General features: G+C 36.0%; 1 protein-coding gene across 20 annotated transcripts in view; it reads right to left on the bottom strand.

Annotated features, from left to right (window-relative positions):
• Positions 1-23,401, bottom strand: part of MCTP1 (multiple C2 and transmembrane domain containing 1) — a 490,830-nt gene that overhangs the window by 368,875 nt on the left and 98,554 nt on the right. For 18 of the 20 annotated variants that reach the window (XM_074328730.1, XM_074328722.1, XM_074328714.1 and 15 more), the window contains one exon: positions 76-180. The exons of the other annotated variants lie outside the window; for them this stretch is intronic. In XM_074328730.1, coding sequence (XP_074184831.1) covers positions 76-180 — 105 coding nt within the window. The remainder of the gene's footprint in view (positions 1-75; positions 181-23,401) is intronic. 20 annotated transcript variants of the gene reach the window in all.

Below are 23,401 nucleotides of genomic sequence, written 5' to 3'. Positions count from 1 at the left end.
AGAATAGTGCCTGACACATGGTAAGCATTATAAAGGTGCTATTATTATTGTTGTTACTATTATTATTATTATTACCTTTAGCTTTGGAAAAATGTTGACCTTCATAGAAGCCATTTCAGTGGAGTAGTAAGAATAAAAATCTATTGTACTGGATTGAGACGGTATGAGGTGAAGAAAAGCCTAAAACAAGAAGAAACACTTTAGGTGAGAAGAAAATGGAGGAGTAGCTAAAGGATGACACAAATTGAAAAAAGGAATTTTGCTCCTTTATTTATAAATAAGTGGTATTAATATACATGCTTATATGTCAAATGGGAATGATACAGTAAAAAGGAAAAATAAATAAATCCAGGAACCGGAGGGAAAAGAGATCATTGCAATAGTCTCTGAGCAGTGGATGGGATCCAGGGCCGAAATGGCAGCTGTGGCTTTAGGTGAAGTAGCAATATATGCGCCATCATAAGAGGATGGTCAGCCAAAGGTATAGGTTGGCATATTTTGGTAGTGGGAAGACAAAATAGACCTTGTCTAAGTGTATTTGTTTTGTTTTATCTGTAAGTATTTGGAGAAATGATCAACTAGGAGAGATTTCTGGAGGTTGAGAAGAAGAATGAAAATACATCTAAGAGGAAGTGACTTTATTAGAAAGAGGAATAGGATTGCCTGGCAGTGTTGAGTGTCTATTTCACATTTGCAGTCATAAATTTGTAGTAAGTCCACTAAGCATTATTCCAAAACAGCCTTTCAAAAGCACTTCCAGTATTTTTTATGAAGAAAATATATAACATATTTCTTCTGTATTCTGTCCATATTAGTTCCATTTTAATACAATTTGTTTAAAATTTACTATTTAAGTTACATATTGAGGTAAGAATCTATTTCTTTACAACACAGGAAGCTAATATACAATACACATACCTATTTTATTTAATTAAACATTAATTTTCATAGTGGAATATAGAATTTCCCAAAGATGATAATTGTTTGAAATAAATTAACATTAGAGCCATATCTATTTTGAGAATGTATGTCACTACACCAGTGATTGGATGTCTGTAGACCATATGCTCTGAAATGTAGTACTTGCTTGATTAAATACCAGAAAGATTCCAAAACTGCATTCTGATGTTTTGCCTTTAAAATGACCCTACAGTATTTGCAATCCTTGCTCCTTTCAACACTATCATTTATGACATATATGCTGAAAGTAGAGTATTATCCTACACTTTATAAGAAAGCAAATGCGTAACTCCTATGTTTGTTGAATTTACATACTATATTATTTCCCACAAATACATAAGCCTGCTATCTGGATTTTGTGATGACTAAACCACTCAGTCAAATTATTCAATAAAATCTAAAGAGATTTTAGAGACCTCAAAGATATTTATCCCAATTTTTTCCTTCTCTTCTTACATTACTTCATGATTTTCACCTTCTGCATGTCTTCATTTATTTGAACTTAAAAGTGCTTTCATCTGTACATCAAAGATATCACTTCACATAGAACAGGTTATAGTTAAACCATAAAATCTCTCTTTGAATATCCTTTAGTAATAATTAGCAATCAAGAATTAGAATGCATTCCACACACAAAAATTCACTCAAAATGGATCAAAGATGGAAATATAAGACCTGAAACAAACCAAAAAAAAAAAAAAACATAGAAGGAAACACAGGTACTAAACTTATGGACCTCAGTCTCAGAGAGGATTATATGAATTTGATCCCAAAGGCAAGAGAAGAAAAGCAAAATAAGTGAATGGGACTATATCAAACTAAAAAGCTTCTGTACAACAAAAGAAACCATCAACAAAACAAAAAGACAACCTACTGACTATGAGAAGATATTTGCAAATAATACCTCTGATAAGGGGCTAATAACCAAAATATATAAAGAACTCATACAACTCAACAAGAAAAACAAATAATCCAATTAAAAAATGGATTGGTTTTGTTTTTAGATTACATTTTGTTTCAGTCAAAATTATTCTTCCAATGCTCAGAAATTGGAAGAACAAGCAAAATAAAAACAAAAACAAGAATGCATATGGTTTCATTTGTTTATTTATTCATTGATCAACAAAGAACAAGCAATAAATGGATCGTGTCCAGCTTGTCACTTCAACTCAACTACCTTATACATCTGGGTTTTCCTGTGACATCTTTTTATGAGCTGAATTGTGTTTCCCTCACCCCAACACTCATATGTTGAAGTTCCAACCACAAGTACCTTAAAATGAGACTGTATTTAGAGATAGAGTCTCTAAAGAGGTAATTAAGCTAAAATAAGGTCTTTAGGTGAACCCTAATCCAATATACTGGTGTCCTTATAGGAAGAGGCAACTAGGACACAGAAACGTACAGAGGGAAGATGATGTGAAGATACAGGGAGAAGGCAGCCTTCTACAAGCCAAGAAGAGAGAGGTCTTGGAAGAAACTAAACCTGCCAACACCTTGATCTGAGACTCGTAGCCTCTGGAATTATGAGAAAAATAAGTTTCTGTCATTTAAACCTCCCACTTTGTGGTACTTTGTTCTGGAAGCCCTAGCAGATGAATACATGCCTGCTCTGCTTGTTCTGTGTATTTATTTAATAAAAACATACTGATGCTTCCATTTGTTGTAAGGAAACAAATGTGAGCGCTGCCTTCACATATCTGAGGCACAGCATCACAGAAGAGGAAACCAACTAGTTCTCTGGAGCTGAAGGAAAGGAACAGACACCAAGTGAGGAGCCAGGCATTAGGATAAGCTCTTCACGCTCATTATTTCCCGTACTCCCTACACCAACTCTGAGAAGCAGGCATAATTATCCCTATTTTGCAGATGGGGTGGGTTGTTCTTAGAAGCGGTAAGTATCTTGACGAGGGTTAAATGGCAGAAGAGAGATGAAAGTCTAGGTCTGTCTGACTTCAATGCTTCTATTTCTCCCTCCAAACAGAACCAGTGGTATAAGTTCAATGGTGTAAGTACCAGGGAGGCAGGACTTCCCTCTAAGTTTCCACAAAACAGATGCCGTGCATAGCAGGAAGTACCATGATTAAAAGCATCCAAGCAGGGGCTGGAAGATGGGGGATTCGATGGGCTCTGGCTTCCAGGCATGTGTCTATACTCAACCCAGCTTGGCCAACTGCTGGGGGCCAAATTTGGTGTCCATTATTTCCCTTCGCCCTCCTGAAATGCTCTTGTACATTTTGGGGAGAACAAACACAGTTGCTTGTCCAGGCCTTGATGTTGTCAAAGGGTTGCCTCTAAAAACAAGGAAGGAAATGCCGCTTTTCTCACCTTTCTTTAGATCTCACACATAAGTCTCAGATCTAAGACACAGCAAATAAGAGCAAGAGAGAAGGGGCAGGACTGACCACGTGATAGACAGAATTATTAATACAGCCAGAGTGAGCTCCAGAAAACATAGTTTAAAGGACTGGGTTTGATTCAGTAGAGCTGGTTCTATTCATGTGGCCACCTTTCCATGCCAAGGACTTTTTTTTGCCTTACCTACTGGATCATAAAATTTGAAAGTTGACAGTATTACCCCAGAATTAAACTAATTAGTGGCCAAGGTTGTGATCATGAAATGGAACAGGGCAAACAAGGTCAGGCTTTGTAATGATAAAGAGAAAATTTTTAAGTAAAGCTCATTATTTACTACGATTTAGGTCTCATTTTTGGTTTTTAACATTAGGTACATAGGTCTGGGTACATTCCCAAACCCCTTACTCGGCTTCACTTGTTCTTCTTTGTCATAGTTGTTACCATTTCTAATATACTTATGACTTACTTATTTAATTTAATTTACTTTTTATCTCTTTATACTACACTGAAACGAAAATCCCCTAAGGCAGGGATCTCTGCCTATTTTATTCATTGATATATTCTAAGCACCTAGAATAAAGCTGGTCCCATAGTAGACATTCAATAAATATTCACTAAGGGAATGAATGAATATATAAGTCTCATTAAATGAAGTAAAGTGATTTTTTTAAACATGCATTCCAGTATTCATAATTACATAATGTGTTGTTTCTTGAAATAGTCGCCCTGGGTGATGGGGAGGGTTCTATCCTTATTCCAGTTATGCCATTACTCAAAAATTATTTAGCATTTCTTAATCTTTGGTTTATGAGCCACATAAGAAATTAATCTTGTTACCTTATGCTTTATTTTTCAATATAATTGTCATTTTTTCAGTGCAATCATCTATTTTCCTTTTCAAATTTTGTTTCAAATGATTTTTAGTTCTTTTCCCAAGTCAAATTCAACCTGAAAAGGCAAAGATTTGTGATGATTCAATAGAGAATTAACAGCAACAAAAATTCTCTCACTGCACAATCACCAGAATTGAAAAAGAGAGCCTGAGTAACACCCTGCAATGTTATTAATATTGGTAGAGATGGCATATAACATTCTGGGCAGGACACATAACTCTTGCTTGTCAAGAAGCATTTGGATAACCACATTTCACAACGTGTTTGTTCTATTATATCTGTGTGTTCTTCCATCTCTTACTGATTTAATTAAAATGTTAAATTAAGTACTGAGCTGAGTAGGACATTAAGTACAAGAAACAAAGGCATGAAAAATTAGAAAAGTGACACATCTTTATAAGCTATTTCATGGGGCTACCTTTTGCAAACAACGTGTTTTTTTTTCAATACAGAAGTATTACATGCTCAATGGAGAAAATATGAAAGACATATAAAAGAACAGAAAAATGTTTTGATGGAGTTTCCCTGGGTGCAGGAAATGAGTGTGAGGAAGGCACGATGGCCACAGCTTCCTCTCACCCCACACTCTTTCACTCTCTATTTACCAGGCACACTCTCCTGCCTACAGATCCCTGACTGCTCTGGCGGTCCTGCTGTTTCACACCTTTGTTAATGGCTCTTGCCAATTGTGCTGTCCCCAACCATCCCTCCCTTCACCTGGTGGCACTGCCTCACCCAGCAGATCCCAGTTCTCACAGGGGAGCCTTCTGTCTCTTGAAAGTATGTTAGGTCCCTTCTATTTCAGCTTTGCAGCTTTGACCCCCCTGGATGGTTATAGATTGGGTGACTGTTTGATTCAAGCCTGTCTCCACAATTATTTAAGGAACACAAGGGCAGGGGCCATGGCTGATTCACTCACCATAGTCCTTCCAATGCTTCCTGCTGGGTCTAGCACAAGTAGGTGCTCAATAAATACATCCCTCCCTACTGCACACACTTTTCAAGTGACGAATGCCTGACAGAAACCAGGTGAGGTGTTGGGAAGACTAGAGATGAATATTTTTTGTCTGACCAAGCTCTTTGACTCATACAGAAATCATCACATCTATTACCTGGTCCCTCTAAGGAAGTCTTGAGCTGATTTAAGATTTGATCCTATGTGTTGAGCATTTGTCAAGAGATAATATAAGAAAGGATCATTAGAATAATATTTTTGTAACTTTTTCACAATAATAGTCAAACATCTATTATCTGTAATTAAGGTCCATGTCATAAATTTTCCCTATGGAAGAAAAAAAGTTTCATTCTTCAATTAATTTGTGTGCTTCCTATTACCTTGGGTATGCATGATGTAACACTATAAATGCTTCAAATATATTCTGTAAATAGGTGAGATTGTAAATAATAAATAAATATTAATTAGACAAGATATTTTCCAATGTCAAGCGCTTTATTTAGTAAGTTTATACTTTTTGAAACTCTATTTTTCACAATATCTTAAGTAGTTAAGTATTATTCCACTAAAGCATTTGAATACTTAATCTAGCCTCAATTCTGATATATGTATATATGCGTATACGTTATAGATGAGATAACATGTAAAGGAGTATCATATCAGTATTATGGTGTAACAAGCCTCTCTAATTTAGTGGTTTAAAACTACAATCACCTTAGTACCTCAAAATTCAGTGTGTTGGCAATTTGGGCTGAGTTTCACCAGACAGTTACTTTGCTGGACTTACTCATGCAGCTGCAATCAGATAGATTTTCAGCTGGGACTGGATGGTCCAAGATGACCTCACTTGTATATGTTGTTGTCAGGTGTTGGCTGAGCCACAGGTCTCCAGCAGGCTAGCCAGGGCTTAAGACACACAGCACCTGGGTCCTAAAAGCAGCAAGCGAAACACAACCCCAATGGTCACGTGCTTTTCAAAGCTCTGCTTGTGACACTTTGCTAATCCTATTGTTCAAGGCAAATCACATGGTCAAGATCAAAGTCAGAGTAGGATACTCATATAGAGAGATATGATTAATTGGAAGCTATCACTAACAATTTACTACAGAATATAATAAATTAATTACAGTTAATTTACAATTAATTACAATTAATTCTTTCTTCACAGTTTTCAAAATACAGCTGCAGTTATTGTCTTTGACTAAATAGTATGCGATCTCCGGATAGCAACTATAGTTTATTATAACCTATATGTTACATTGCTTTTCTATGATCTTGATTCACTTTTGCCTAATGGCCAAATATCTTTTGTTTTTAACATTAGAAAAAAGGTCAGACAAACTTAGACACTGAGGTAAGTGAAAATCAATATTTCATTAGCTCAAGCATAGTTCCAGTGCCAGGGCAAGAAATAAAACTGAAGAAAAATTTATGTTTGCAGAACAAATATGGAGACAGTTTCTATAACTATGAAAAAATATAGTGAATAACAATAAATATTCTCAACTTTTCAGTCAGGGACCAAAAATATCAAAAGATCACAAAGAAAAACATATACTATGGTGGTAAACTGAAGATATTAAGTATAATTATGACATATCATTTATAATCTGAATTCAAAAAGGTCGATGAAATAAACTAGTTCCCAAGTCAAAGGAAATATCATCAGGTGTAGTAAACATTATAATATTCTGGTTCAATAAACTAGAAGAAAAATATCTCCTGGTTTACTTTTCAAATCAGTTTGTTAAGCATTTTCTATTTTGGAAAATAACAAACAAACATTAAGAGTCAGTCTCTAGCATCCACTTAGAAGATTGCAATTAGAGTTCAATGTAATTGGAGTAGGTTTCAAAATCTGTCCCTAAACCACTGTTATCATCATTTCCTGCATCGTGTAAACCTCCTACCCTCCAAGTATATTAAATCACTTGACTCTTTCACATGTACACATCTTGATAATCATGAGTGCTATGCCTGTCATCCCTACCCCTTCTTTTCAATTTCACCCATTCTTTATCTTTCTGAAGACCCAGAGAAATGTCACTTCCTGCATGAATGCCCCCAAGCATAGTTAACTGTTTACTCACTTCTGAAGGTCCTACACTCACAGCCCTGTAGGTTCTTTGTCTCCCCAATAGTTCTTGTTGGGCTTGTTCCCACTTGTGTTGCTTTCCTGCGTTGATGGCTCTGTCCACTTGGGAAGAGCTCAGGCTCATGACACAGTGTCAGCTCAAGCTACGTGCTCATCTGAACATCAGAGGATGAACTGAGATGAGGGGGGAGAGCAGAGGGAAGATTAAAATGGGAAGTTGATGAGAGGGAAGAAGGGTGAGAGGAAGAAGTTAGGGAGAAAGAAAATCAAGGAGGGGAAAGTGGGTAAGGAAGGAAATCTGGGAAGAAGTAAGCCAAGCACGAGAAGAAGTGAGGGAAAAAAGCAACACTAGCTTGCAGACCTTACAATTTACCCAGCTCTAGATTTTACATACGTTATCTTTTTTAATGTTTACATAAGCTTATAAGGTAAATACTATTATTATTCCCTATTTTATGGATAAAGAAACTGAGGTATAGAGATACTGAGTACCTCCTCCAGAATCTCACAGTTAGGAAGAAGCGGACAAGAGAATTAACAAAGGTCTAGACACCTTCACCCAGAACAATACCCATTAAGCTTTCCTGCCTCAATTAATCTGCCCTTAAATCAAGAAACAGTAACTACAGACTCTTGCCTGATCAATTTCATCAAGACCACATTGAGAGAAACTGTATTTTGCAAAGATTATTCGTGAAGTATATTCCATCGAATCATTAAGATACAGTAGATTTTAACCCTCAACCAACAAAAACAATTACTAAGCTAAGTATATGACTTAATCATTCTCCATTTGTAGCAAAAATTCTTCCCCTGAATCCCTTCACCGTGCTGCCCCAGGCTTACCCTGAGAGATGTTATAAGCATCAGCATTGTGAAACCTAATGCTGTCTTTGTTGCTGGCTTGTTGTTTATGATCTTGCTCTCTGCTAGAAAAGGCAGGGAGAACTGCACAGGGGAATTGGAACCTACTGATGAAGAGGAAGGCTCTGCAATTGTTCAGGCCCCACCTCTAACTGTTACTGTGACCTGCAAAGTTGATTGGATTCTCTAACCCTTAGTTTTGCCATCAATAACATGATAGTTCCTAGCTCATAGAGTTGCTGCGAAGATTATGTAAGAAAAAGCTTATAAAAAACTAACAACCATGCCTAGCACATAGAAAGTACTCAGAAAACATCATCATCAACCAGTATCCCCCATACAAAAGTGCCACGCAATTTCTTTAAGATGTGAATTCTAGGAGAGTTGTTGCCTCTCCTGAAGAGTTTACATACTTCTCTTTTGATGGACATGGAGTTTCTTATTTTTCTTTGGCCGCTACTAAGATCAGAACCAAAATTTCACCTGAACTTTAAGAGCTTTGTGGAATTCTGTTGCTTGCTGATCACTGATCTAACATTGCTTTCCATTCCATCTGTATTTTCTTTCATCCCGACTGTTTATTCATTCCTACTGGCATATGCATCATTGTAAGCTGCTTCAAATTTGTGGGATAAAACAGAAACAATAAACGAAAGAATGATGCTCAGCCACCAGGAAATACTTTCCCCCTAAAGTCAGCAATGTGTTGGTTCCCCTAAAATTGAACTTGATGGTTTATATCCAACATGCTCTTAAAAAATATTCACTGAATTAATACACAAATATCGAATTACAGAGAATGCAATACTTAATGAAAGTCCTACAGAAAACATTAAAATTCCAGTTCTAGATAATCATGCAAGTTTAAATATTTTCAAATTACTTCAAATTTATTTTTCAATGATGTTTTCCCCCACTTTTTGGTCACCTTTCACAATAATTTCAATTAATACCCTTTTCTCATTCTCCCAGGAGAACTGCTGTGCAGTGTCTGCTAGTGAATTTATCACTTTTATATACCAAGATGCATTCACAGACTTCCCTGTTAGGCTATCCTATTAGAAGGATAATTGTTTTGGAGCTGGATAGAAATGTAGAGAGCCAGTTGTATGCCATTTTAGATGAGAAAACAACGTTCTGAGAATGTATATGTTAGGAAGACAGTAGCAGCAGCAGAGCTGAACAAGAACACAGCTCCCCAATCCCCATCCAGGTTCTTGTCACCATACTCACCTGTAATGTTCCAGAAGAGAGAGAATCATAGTAGCAGAACATGAAATTAGTTACAAATACAAAGAAGGACTCACAGGTTCTTTCAGTTCAAGTTTCCTTTCTAAATGCCATATTACACCAACAACAAACTATTTAATCAGAAATCCTGTGGACCTGGTACATGGGTCTGACAGGGCCTTAGAAAAATTTAGGAAAAGGTCTGCTAATAACAAAAGGAACAGTCAGCCTTCTCCCCTCTCAGCTCAAAAAACAAATGCCACCTCCTCATAGAGACCCTCTCGGACAAATCTTAGCAGCTGTCCCTCCTGTTGCCCTCACCCCATGAGTTGTTCCCTGTCATATCAACCTTTGGAGTCCTTAGCACAATGTACCATTATCTTGTTTTTCACTTGGTTTTTATTGTTGTTGTTTGGGTTTTGTTGTTGTTTGGAGGCTTTTTTTGTTTTTTTTTGTTTTTTTGACTGGCATTGTCTCTAGAGTGTGAGATGTAGAACCTGCCCATTAACTGGATAGCCAATTGGTAACCAGTATCTGTAATGTATGTGGACAAAGTAGTATACACTACATTATGTTTCATATACAAAACCATGTAATGTACTTTAACTAGTATTTCATAATGTAGCTGGAGAATCCATCATCAGTTATTTTCAATTATATCCTTTTCTGATGTGTTGAATGTGTCAGCATCTTCATAAACTTACTCATATACATATACGTATATATATTTAAAGAATTGTTTACAGTGCTATCTTAATATTAGTTTAAATTTTCAAAAAGTTTAGAACTTGTTTAAGACCTTTAAAATACTTCCTTTCAATACTCATATTCGTTTAATAGCAATTAAAAAATATAACCAAGATTTAATACAACCAACATAAGAGTTAGACTTTCATGTCAAAACCCAAAATATAAATGGCAAGAATAGAAGAATTAATGCATGCATGCTAACAGAAACATGTGCTATTCAAAACAAAGAAAACAGAACTAAATCATATTATTCTTAATGTCCTTGTAATCTAGGAAGCTTTATGAGAATATACGCAACATGAAAGAACAGGGTTAGCAAATTACAGATATTTGCATTGTATTCTTTCTGGCAAATGCAAATTTCTTAAGGAAATAAAAAGATCTAAAAATTGCAGCATGTCAAATGAAAATGAGTACAGGTGAGAGCAAGATTTGCCTGTTGCAGTATCTTTGCCTCTCACTCTGGGAATAAGAGAGCTCCTTTTTACATTTTTCTCTTTTTTCCAGAACTATTTTAGTCAACGGAATTTTAAAAAGGAGTCTCAAAATCAATCCCATGACAATATAAAAAAGTTAATTAAGAAGATATTTTGAGCCTGACACAAGAATTCTTGCTACCCCCCACAAAAAGATCAGGTTCTAGGTCAAATATTGCTATTTGTAGCTACTCATCCAGGAACACAGGCCTAAAGCTAAATAACTACAGATCCACAGAAGCTGTCTCCTTATGAGCAACATTAAGCGCTATTCGCGCCACTCTCCACTAAACTGAGAGCTTCTTAAGAGGGAAAATGGTCATTAAACTTTGTCTTGTTAATTAGCACATAACCTGACACATAGTAGGGCTTAATAAATGGTTGACAAATAAATGAACAAAGGAATGGTCATCAACGTTCACATCTATAAGCTTTGCTTTACAAAAAAGATGATCTAGAGAAGAACGGACATTTTTTAAATGGTAAAATTTAATGTTTAAAGGGACCCTTGCTGTCATCTTGTCCCAGCTTCTCTTCAACACAACTCCCTCATCAAGAGCCAAATCAGCTTTCACTTCAGCCTGACCTGCTGCCTTCCTCCCACCCTCATACTCCCACCCAGATACAGCTGTAACTTAGAATTTTAGCGAAGTATCTCACATCTAGAGAGGATAGATAGGCTTTTGCTTTCAGAAGAGCAATCATGCACCCTATAAAAATGACTAATGTGTTTTTTGGTAATCTGTTCCATGAACTCTAGTCCAGCTTTCCAAAATGCTAGCTATCATTCATGTCCTTGTCCCTGGAGCTTTGCCACACAATATGTAAGGTGTTCTAGGCAATTAGAAACAGGAAAAAAAGAAATGAACACAATTGTTTCTTTTTTAAAAAAATTAAAATTGATTGGGGTGACAATGGTTAGTAAAATTACATAGGTTTCAAGTGCACAATTCTGTACTACCTCATCGATATATCATATTGTGTGTTCACCACACAGAGTCAGTTATCCATTTATCCTCATCTACCACTCCCCTCCCCCACCACCCTCTGGTCACCACTAAACTATTGTCTGTGTCTATGAGTTTTTCTTTCTTTGTTTGTTTGTCTTGTTCCTTTGTTGCTTTCAGTTTTATGTCTCTCATATCATTACATCACTAGAGAAATGCAAATAAAAACCACAATGAGCTATCACCTCACCCAACTTAGAATGGCCATCATCAACAAGAGAAATAATAACAAGGGTTGGATAGACTGTGGAAAAAAAGGAAACCTCATACACTGCTAGGGGGAATGCAGACTGGTACAGCCTCTGTGGAAAGCAGTGTGGAAGATCCTCAAAAAATTACGAATAGAATTACCATATGACCCAGCAATCCCTCTCCTGGATATCTACCCAAAAAAATCTGAAAACATTTATCCAGAAAGATATTTGTGCCCCGATGTTCATTGCAGCTTTATTTAGATGGCCAAGACATGGAAACAACCAAAGCTTCCTTCGATAGATGATCAGCTAAAGAAGATGTGGTATATATATATACACAATGGAATACTACTTGTTCATAAGAAAAGATGAAATAGTACCATTTGCGACAACATGGATGGATCTTGAGATTATTATACTAAGTGAAATAAGTCAGAAAAAGTCAAGAACCATATGACTACTGGTTCTTGTATTACTTCTCTACACTCCAAAAGAAACTTGAGAGGATGTAGAAACTTTTAAGACAGACTAGTATTTTGAAGATTTGAAAAATTCAATGGGTAAAATCACTTTCTTTTTTGTAGCACTCTGAAAAACAGTTGTCACAATAAACCTTTGGCCTATTATTTTGCCTTAAGAACAATTTAATGAGAATGTACTAGAAAAGACTGGATCCCTTCCATCCCTCCACCAGTTTCAGATTGGAGGTGTTTTCCAACAGAGGAGCACAAGACAAACCCAAGAGACTTAATGTGTCACTTCAAGAACATCGTCCACTCCCCTTCAATTAGGGCAGAGTGCTTAACCCTCCTATTTCTCTTCCCCAAAAACTTTAAAGACGGGATTGTACCAAGGTGAAACTCTTTTCACTGCCACTTACTCAGGATTGCTAACTAAGGTACTTAAATTTTGGCATTCTAATAAAATCTCATTCGTTTGGTTCCTACAACTTTGTAATTTATTGTTGGAAAACTGATAGTTGTTTCAATTATGGACATTTTAAAAGGACTTAACCAAGCAAATAAAATGTATGGAAAAATTCTAACGGGAATATGCTGGTTACTCAATAGAACAGTCTTTTTAAAAATTACTTTAAAAACCTACAAGTATCTACAGTCATTATGCGAATTAAATCAAGTATATCTGTTTTACTTGGTAACATCTCCACAGTCTAGCACTTCGTCACATGGTTGGGGGACTCTTGGTATCCTGGCTCAATTTAGATCACTCTGCTGTTAGTGTGTAAGGGCGAGAGAGAGAGAGAGAGAGAGAGAGAGAGAGAGAGAGAGGGAGAGAATGTTTTAAAGGAAAGTCCCAGATGTCTTGACTGTGTTTTACTCCTTTTTGCCATCTGCTATAAATTGTCAAAAAAAGAGTAGCTTCACGTCTCAGGACCTGGTAACCATTGCTTTTACTCATCTGCACTGTCTTCTGGATTTCTTTTTTCTTTTCTGTTTCCTCTCACTACACGAACCGCACCCACTTGTGTTCTCTCTCTCTCCCTCTCTCTCCTTCTTTCTCCTCCCCCCACCCCTGGCATACATACCAGTGCTGGTTTTCATATAAGAATATCATGTTTACCTTTATTTAGACCAGAATTTTAATTAGAGCATGTTAAACACTTAGCAAGACATCTGCTAAAATGTGTTTCTTTAGAAAAAGACTTTAAGACTTGAAACTACTTGAATAAGCACAATGAGACTACTTATTGCTGGTATCCATTCTCCACAATAATGACCACAGTCATCTATTGCACGCTTAAAATGTGTTTTTATAGAACAGGTGCTATGAATTAAAGGAACTAAAACTTCATTCCTTTTCAAATATACTCAAATTTTCTTTTTTCATCATTGAGTCAGGCTGATTTTCCATTAGCATTTCCCCCATAATTTTTCTTTAATTAGATAATTGTCTAACGCCTCTAAGGCAGGTCTCATAAGGCTGTACAGAGTTGACTTCAGTTATGAGGAATTTTAAAACACAGACTTTAGCTTGGTCATTGTCTCCAGAAAGACACCATGTGATTCTCATAGTTGCCAACTCTCCAGTTAATAAGAATCCTGGCTTATTATGTGTCTCTATTGTTAGTACCAATTTGAACTGCCTGCCAACAAAATAAAGCTAACAGGAAGTATAATAACTTTTTACAAACAGAACTTGTGCTTATAATTAGGAATCAAACATGGGATTTCTACATAAGGAACAACCACTCGGCATGCTGGGAAATTTCACCCAATTTAAGCCCTATGTCATATTTCCTCACAGGCATATGGGATCAAAGCCTTCAGTTCCCAGAAAACCAAAAAATAGCACTGTTTTTTCCCATTAGTCACCATGGGTAAAGAAAGAAAATAAATATAAGCAGGGACTGTGGGCTAAAACACAGTCATCAAAACTTGTAAATTTAACTTCTGTTTAATGAAAAAACTTAACAAAAGCCTGTTTCTGCATCAAAATTCAGAGTCTATTTGCACAGAGCCAATAGGTGGCATAAGAAAAGCTCATTGGGCCCTGGCCAGTGATTGCTCTGACTTTTCACCTTGGGCCCAATGTGCATAACATAAAACCTAGATTATCCACTAACATAAAACAATATTTAAAAGAGCAAGAAGAGGAATGGTATGGTAAGAAATAATAACTACACAGCTTAAAATCATGGAATGACCCAAATCCGTGCAGAAGCTACTGCTTTAATGTAATGATAGATGTGGAAGAGAAATAGAAACTACAAATATCACTGGGCACACAAAGGAATGCATATGTCCTAATGACAAGAAAAAATAAAGTTTTAGTAGGAAATTACAAAACGATGGGTTACTGAGAAGCATCCTCTTTACCCTGGCAAGCATGATTGCCACATATCACAGGATACCCACTTACCGGGACACCGTCTCATCTCTGACGAAAGGGCCCAAGGAACGGGATGCAGGTCAGTGGCTCTTTATTGAATTATTCATCCTCACCAACAAGCTCATAGGTTTTAACAAAAACATTTCCCTATTTTACAGCCACCAAATTGGCTCAACTCTCTACAAACAACACATTTTCTATAAAGTTATAAAATAAACTCTTCTACGCAGATAAAAGTTCTAGGAAACAGAACCTCAATGCCTCGGGTAACAAAAGGAGTCTTTCTATTTTAACCATTTTTGATGGAAGCTTTCTAAAATGTGGTACCCTTCTCCATATTTGTTTTAAGTATCTAACATAATGATAATTCAAACTTTCGTTGATGGCTGGAATGTTACAAGCATATTTAATTTATTAGCTAATGTAACACTATCTCTGCTTTCTAATTACTTTCTCTTTTCTCTACATTAGACTACAACTTCTGCTCTCATGGAGTCAGCCTCTAGCAGAACAACCCTTCTTATAAACTGCTGGTTCAGATCGGCTTTGGAAAAAGAGATAACTGAATTTTATACTGTGGTATCCTAAGTAAGAATCAATTAATTGTATGTAAGGCCTAGGAGTAAAAATGCTGACTTCAGCTGAGAGGTTTCCTCATTAACAGTTTTGTCCAATTATTTTTTGATTAAAACAAAGATTTAAACTTAATGAAAACAACAAAATCCAACTTATGAATAAACTGAATATTTTTCTAGTAGCAAATATGGTTATAATATCATTTTCTAATACTATAAAAGTATTAGAATTATTTAACATTTTTTTCTAAGAAAGTACGAAGAGCACTCAAATTCAACTGAATCTCTGTTCTAAAAATGATGCCATGGGAATATATATTTTTAAATATAATATTGTTGCTTTAAGCTTATCTTAGGATAGCTTCTGAAAGGGCCATTATTTTATAGTCCACCAAAGAGACGGACTAATCATTCTATACAGCCCACTCCTGACACCATCTTGGACTCTCTGCAGTGCTGTATCTCCATTTCAACGTATTTCCCCACTTACCCACCTTCTTCGACTTGACTATTGGGATTAGGATATCTTACCATTTGCCACTTGCTTTAACTTTCAGGCAAAATGTTTCTCTGCACAGATAAGCAGTGGTCTCTTACCTGGCATTTTCCTCTCTGTTCCATCCTTTGACTCAAAGCCTTCAACCAGAGGCCAGCACTCCCAGAACAGCCCCTGATAGCTGTCTCTCTCTCTCCCCGCCCTACCTACCCCACCCCCCCTCTAAACACACACACACACACACACACACACACACACACACACACACGCTTGTGCAACATTCCTATGGCTCCCTCCACAGACAACCAGCACTTCAAATGCCAACACTTGTTTAAGTCTTTACTGATGAATATTCTAGATTATAGCCAAAGATAATACATTGCCATTTATTTTTCCTTTAAACTAGTTAAACAATATTTTTTTTTTAAAAAGCTTTGGATTATGAATTCAATGAACAGATTTTAAAATCTAACATCAGTTACTAATAAAATAGTCAAAACAGTAAACTACAGAAAAACCGAACTAAAGCCTAAAAATAATGTCACTTGTCCTCCACCACCCTAGTAAAATTCAGTGGGAATTCAGAAATGAGAGATGAGCTGGATTTCTTCCTAATTTAAATCTGATCCAAATGCCAGGATCATTCCAAATTCTATTCCACTATTTTTTGCATCTTCAAATGAGGCATGCGATGGAAATGAGCTTGGGCAGGAAGCCTCAGGACAGCAGACTGAAAACCAAAAGCCAGAGAACGGCATTCGATATATAGGGCACCAGATCTGTCTTATACCTGGGCCTTAAGTCTCAAGCTATGGTTTTGTGGGAGGTTCATCACAGGATGCATGGATAAAATCTAGGACAGTTCTCCATTTAGAAACTAGGGAATGTTACCAGATGTGGGGGAAATACTGACTCTATAAGTGTTTAATTTGGACCCAGAAAGTGAATCTAGCTATACTTAACTTCGTTGATGAGGGTTATAGTTAAATTCAACTCCTTTGTTTTGTTCTTTTGGCAAATACTCCTGCAGGGCAGGGTAGCAGGGGAGAGATACCTTTTGGCTTCATTCTTTATTTATATTCCTGTGTTTTTGTGGAGTATGCCAAAGGGGGGAAAAAAATCTCACGTTAACTAATCAGATATAGGAACAAACGTCAACAGCTTTGTGGCTGGTTGTTCAGCTGCCTATGACACTTGCTAAGGATATCAAAGACATCAACTTGGTCCCAAATAGCTTTTCCTTTCCAGACAGAATATACTCTTCCCTATTCCCGACCACTCATCTCATAAAGGGAAGATAGGCACATGTCCTTATGGATATGGGTATGTGGTCTTGTAAGTCCACATCTCTATTGAGAGGAAACAAAAGAAAACAGCCACATTCCTTAACCAACAATATGCAACTACAAGAATCATTGTATGCCTACAAGAAGATCAATTAACCTAAGCCAAATCCTGCCAGTTCAACTAACCAGCTCAGCAAGTCAAACACACAGTAATCTGCGCCCAGGACAGCAGGCACTGACATCGAGTGGTGACAAAGGTAGAGAATGAAATGAGAGAAAACACTTCGCAAACATGAATGTTTGCATAGAAGTTTCAAAAGCTCAGTGTAATAGCAATAGATAAGGTTTGAAAGTAATGAAAAATATGTCCCTACATCTGCTTTGTGGTTCTCTCTGAGGAGTGACCAAGAGGTACTGAGCCAAAATGCTTTCCCGTGAAGAGGAAATGGGTTCTCAGTTGCCAGGAAGGTCTGCAGGATTCTGAAGCCTCATTAGGAGCAGTCTTTGTGTTTAAGGATTTGTTTTCTCTCTCTCAGAAAAGCCAATGTGTAATTAGAAGTCTTTGAATTATCAAGGTTCATTTTTCTAAATCAAAGATTTTTATTGCACTTCTAAAAAACTAAGAAATTATATTTTTATCTCTCTTCTCTGAAAATCACCCCTGAAATGCTAATTAATTTTTAATGATGAAAGCAATATTCTTTATTGATAAGAGACCTTTGCCATTTTATCCACTTAGAATCTGACAGGATAACGATATTTTCAACAGAAACCTTTGAGGTGCGTGTGTTTGTGACATTGTTGTTTGGGCTGTACTGACGTATTTGTGCTCTGCCTCTCTCACTGTGTTACTCAGCTACCAACAGATATTTGACACATGGTGTAACCTCTCAAAGGTGATCTAGGTACATGCCCAACACTTAGTCATTCCTTACTAACAACTATAATGCAAGCTTCTGTCTATGAAATGAAAGAATTAGAACTAATGAAAATTAGAGCTAATGAAAATTAGAGCACCTAGAATATTGGAAAAATTAACAGTATGATGTACCTTTCATAATAGAAGCTCACAGGCTTTAGGTTAGTACAATAAAAAGTGTAACACGCTCATGCAGCAAAATGAAGTTTTTATGCCAACAGAAACCTGAGGCCAGGGAACCATTCTCAACCTTCGACCACATTTCTACTAGATTAGTTTTCTTTTTCAATTGACAAAAGTTGGTTAAAGTACAAATATGATAAGCTGTATGGCTTACAGAGAAAAAGAGGGTGGGTCATCATAAGTTAGCTACTAGGCTGTGTAGCTAGCTATATTTTGTAAATAGAAAGTATAAGCTTGCATAATTTTATAGTTATACCCAATGAATATGAACAGAAACAAAATAGATAGTATTAGGAATATAAACATACCAGTGATTATTAATGAAATCAAATTTACCTTTTAAGTCTTTGCTTTAAAGAAAAATATTAGCTATTTAGAATTCTACCATACTATGCAGTGTATATAGAAGAATGATTAGGAAAATCACAAGTGATTACATGATTAGAATATAAAGACACAGGCGAGGAATGTTGAGCTGAAATTAAAGGGTTACTGTGAAGGTACATATTATAAGCAGGAAAAAGCCAGAAACAGTGAGTATGTAATTTGTAGAAAATTTGTCTTAACACATTCCTACCTTTTAAGAAAGGGTTTTTGCAAGATTGTTGGACTCTTACTCACCTAACCTCTCTGCATGTAAAACATCCTCAAATGTAAATTAAACATTTGAAATCAGTATGTGTATGACTGTTTTGCTTTCTATTGGTTAATCAAAAAGAGAAACCTAGGGTGGAAATAGTAAGTTGGTTTTTGAAAACTGACAGTACCCCCAGCTCCAGACGAGAACCACAGTATGTCCGACACCTTGATACAGCCTGGTGAGATTCTGAACAAAGGACCCTGAGAAGAGGTGGCCTGACTCCCGACCCACGGAAACTGAGATAATAAATTTGTGTGGTTTTAAGTAGCTAAGTTGACGATAATTCATTACATACAAGAGAAAATGAATGACCAACACTTGACTATCTGTGATACATTTCAGGGCCAAAAAACACCTCATAAGTGCATGATCTGAACTGCCAAGTGAATTTAGAGATATTCTGAATCAAATGCCCAAACCACTTTGGAAACCTCTTTTGTGGGTTTTAATTATACTACGTATGCCTTATGCACTACTGTAGATAAGTTTCAGTTTAAGCAATGATCACGATTCTCTACCTATCTTAACTCAAAACCATTTTTGTTCACAAACACTGCTTCCCTAGCATGTTATGTTCTACAGTATTTTTTTAAAACTCTCATCTGCTTTTTCACAGCAACCTTGATAATGGCTCTGAAGATCAAGAATAAACAGAAGTAAAATAAATGACGCACAACGAACATATCCCTAATGAAATTCCCACTTGAGAAATCCGATTTCTGTCAAAATCTGTACATTTATTGTACACGTTTTTTCCATCTTTCTATAATTAACTAACATGGTTGTACAAAAATATAGCAGTTTTTCTACCCATGTCACTGGTCAATGAAAGCCACAAACCAATTTTAAAACTAAATATTTCAGCACACTGATCTGACAATAAAACAAAATTTTCCCCATATCTGACATACTGAAACTTTATTAATTCATATTTTCTCTTGCATTCATAGCTGGTCCTTTATTAATTCAAATTTTTTCACACATTATGGGTTCCCTGAGCAGCCAAGCTCGCTGAGAAGTATGATTTGAGGAGTAACTAAAAGTTTAACCCCAAAGCTCTCACATCGCCTTAATAAGGTACCCAGTTTTGCTAGCATTAAGATTTACTTTGTGCCCCAAATACTTTTTTCAAGTACATTATGTGAAAATTCTACATAAGCAAGAATAAATACAAATATGAATAAATGAGTTTGACTTGCTCAGGTTAACATCGTCTTAAGGAAGCCTATAGAAATGCAAATGCACTGTACAGCAGGTATTAGGTATTCCATCCAATACATTAACCAACAGGCTAGCTTCTGTCTTTTGATGGAAGGGGAAGTTGTCATAAAGGCCCTGGAGGACTAAGTGACAGGATAAAGGCACAGTACCCTAGGCTGCCCTACAGAAGCACTGATGAGTTGATTTCATGGATGTACTTGCACTGACTCCAGATAGAGATATGATATTGAAAGTTAATTTTCCAGTTTGTATTATTCTATCAAAGAAATTCAACTGCCCACATAGAAAACTGCGGAATGGAAAACTTTAGTAACTTGCCCATGGTCAGTGTTATGGGGTTAGAGGAGGCAAAATATTTGCATTTAATCTATTTTTCAGATCAAAAAATTGATCTGAAAAAAAAAATTGATCTGAAATTTTGAAATTTCAATTTTTGAATTGATCAAGGGATTTTTCCTGGTAATTTTTAAAAATATACTTAGTTGTTCAGTTAACTGTCACTAAATATATCCTTTCAAATACCAGGGGGAAAAGTTTAAGATTTCCAGTTATAGATAAGTAGATAATGCACAAACAAAGCCACAGGTAATCGTGGCCTCTTCTAGCATCTTATTTTTGGAATAAAAAATATGATTATATAGAGCAGGGATCAGTAAACTACAGCTCATGTCTGATTCAGCCAGTTGCGTGTTTTTTGTGAATAAAATTTTACTGAAACACTGCCACACCCCTTCCTTAATGTATTATTTATGGCTACAAGGACAACATTGAGTAGTCATGACACAGACTGCAGGGCCTACAAAGCCTAAGATATTTACTATAATATCTGACCCCCCCCCTTACAGAAAACATTTGCCAACCCCTATCTTGTTCATCAAAAATCAGTATTTAGTCTAAGCCCACAACTACAACACCTAGAAGGAATTAGACATGACCCTAATTAAAGTCAGTCATTGGTTAAGTAAATATATGGAACTGACATTAAGTGCACATATCCAAAATTTTATATATTATGTGTTGATTCCACAAACACAGACACATTCAATATGAATTGTGACAACATCTTGCTTTTTTGTTAGCATTCCTAAATGGTAAACATGTTCCATTAATATTTTTTGGTCATTACATATCTTTTATTTGTTGCAAATCTCATTTTGAGATTTTAGTCACAAAACATTTTTTGATTGATTTCACTTCTCTGTAGACCTTTGTGCAATATAACTCTACAGAAATTTTACAACCTTCTGTGTACAAATTAATTCTAGAACCTGGTGGAGATGGAAAACAAACGGAAAATGGAAATAAAAAAGGCCATGACAGCTTTTGAAATTATTAAAGACATTATTGTTAAGAATCCAGAAAAAAAATAAATACCACCAAGGAATAGCAACTATATTACCTGTATTTTCCAAAAGGTATATAATTTATTTTTCTTTGAGTTTTTTTTTTAATATTTATTAAATTTATTGGGGTGACACTGGCTAGTAAAATTATATAGGTTTCAAGTATACAATTCTATAATACATCATCTATATATTGCATTGAATGTTCACCATCCAGTCAGTTCTCCTTCTATCACCATATATTTGACCCTCTTTTCCCTCTTCTACCACCCCCCACCCCCTTACCATCTGGTAACCACTGAAATGTTGTCTGTGTCTATGAGTTTTTGTTTCTTTGTTTTATTGTTTTGTTTCTTTGTCTTATTGGTTTATTGTTTTCAGTTTTATATCCCACATATGAGTGAAGTCATATGGTTCTCGACTTTTTCTGTCTGATTTATTCCCTTAACATGAGAATCTGAAGCTCCATTCATGTTGTCTCAAATGGCAGTATTTCATCTTTTCTTATGGCCAAGTAATACTCCATTGTATATGTATACCACCACATCTTCTTTACCCAATCGTCTATCGAAGGACATTTTGGTTGTTTCCATGTCTTGGCCACGGTGAACAATGCTGCATTGAACATAGGGGTAAATATATCTTTATGGATAAATGTCTTACAGGTGGTCTGTTTTCAGATTTTTTTGGTAGACACCATATACCAAAATTAATTCAAAATGTATCAAAGACCTAAATATAAGACCTGAAACAATAAACTGGAAATAGCATAGTACTAAACTTATGGACCTTGGGTTCAGAGAGGATTTTATGAATTTGACCTCAAACACAAGGGAAGTAAAGGCAAACATAAATGAATGAAACTATATCAAACTAAAAAGCTTCAGCATAGCAAAAGAAACTATCAACAACAAAGAGACAACCAATTGAATGGGAGAAGATATTTGCAAACAACACCTCCAATAAAGGGCAAATATCCAAAGTATATAAAGAACTAGTACAACTCAACAACAAAAAACTAAACAATTCAATTAAAAAATGGGCAGAGGACCTGAACAGACACTTCTCTCAATAAGACATACAAATGGCCAACAGGTAAATGAAAAAATGTTCAACTTCATTAGTTATTAGGAGAATTCAAATCAAAACCACAATGAGACACCAACTCACACCTATTAGAGTGGCTATCATCAACAAGACAAATAATAATAAGTGTGGAAATAAATGAAGGCATGAGAACAGCATGGTATGTTTGTGGAATTGTGAACAGCTAGGTACGAATGGAAGGCATGCATGGGGAAAGCTCAGGAGAATAAGTTGGAAGGTATGCAGAAGAAGCCAAACCCTGAAGGACCTTGTACGCACTGCTAGAAATTTTGATTCTATCTGTGGGCCACAGGGAGCTACCTAAGTTTTGTAATCAATAAAGTGACATAATTAGACAAATTGCAAATAGTAAGGGAGAACCAGATGGAAGCAGGGAAATACATTATCCTGGGTAAGAAATAATGAGGTTTGGAACTAAAATAGTGGTGTTAGGGGGATAAAGGAAGGCCATACAAAATAGATTTTGGGGGAGTAGTTATGGTGTGTTCAGGTGATAAAATCGGTTGTAAAGAATTACGTACAGATTTATATCTACTTATCTATGTCCTATTATAAACAGAATTCCATTTCTTTGAAAGGTTGCCTCTTCATTTATGAGAAGATAATTAAAATTATATTTTTGAAAAAGAAATGTAACAATGACTTGACAGAATTTTCAACACTTCTTTGTTGGCCTAAAATGATAGGAAAGGAATGCCACAGAGGGCAAATGGCAGTGAAATGAAAACTAAGCAATATGACTTCTTCTTTTCGATTATTGATGGGCTAAGAGGGAAACAGGTTATGACACATGTGGCAAAATCTACAAACTGTATCATGTCAGCAAGATTTTATTCATCTATTTTTAAAGGATTATTCCAAAAAAGATTCATTACAATGCTGTGAGACATTTCGGCCCAAATATTAATGGAATACCATGATCCAATGTGAAACTGTGAAAGCTGCACAAACATCATTTTGGTGGCATGGAAAATTTTGGATTACTTTCATTTCTCCCAG

The sequence above is a fragment of the Rhinolophus sinicus genome, linkage group LG03 (genome assembly GCF_036562045.2).
Source record: "Rhinolophus sinicus isolate RSC01 linkage group LG03, ASM3656204v1, whole genome shotgun sequence".
NCBI lineage: Eukaryota > Metazoa > Chordata > Mammalia > Chiroptera > Rhinolophidae > Rhinolophus > Rhinolophus sinicus.
Note: the sequence above shows the minus strand (reverse complement) of the source record. Positions and strands in the feature narration are given on the sequence as shown.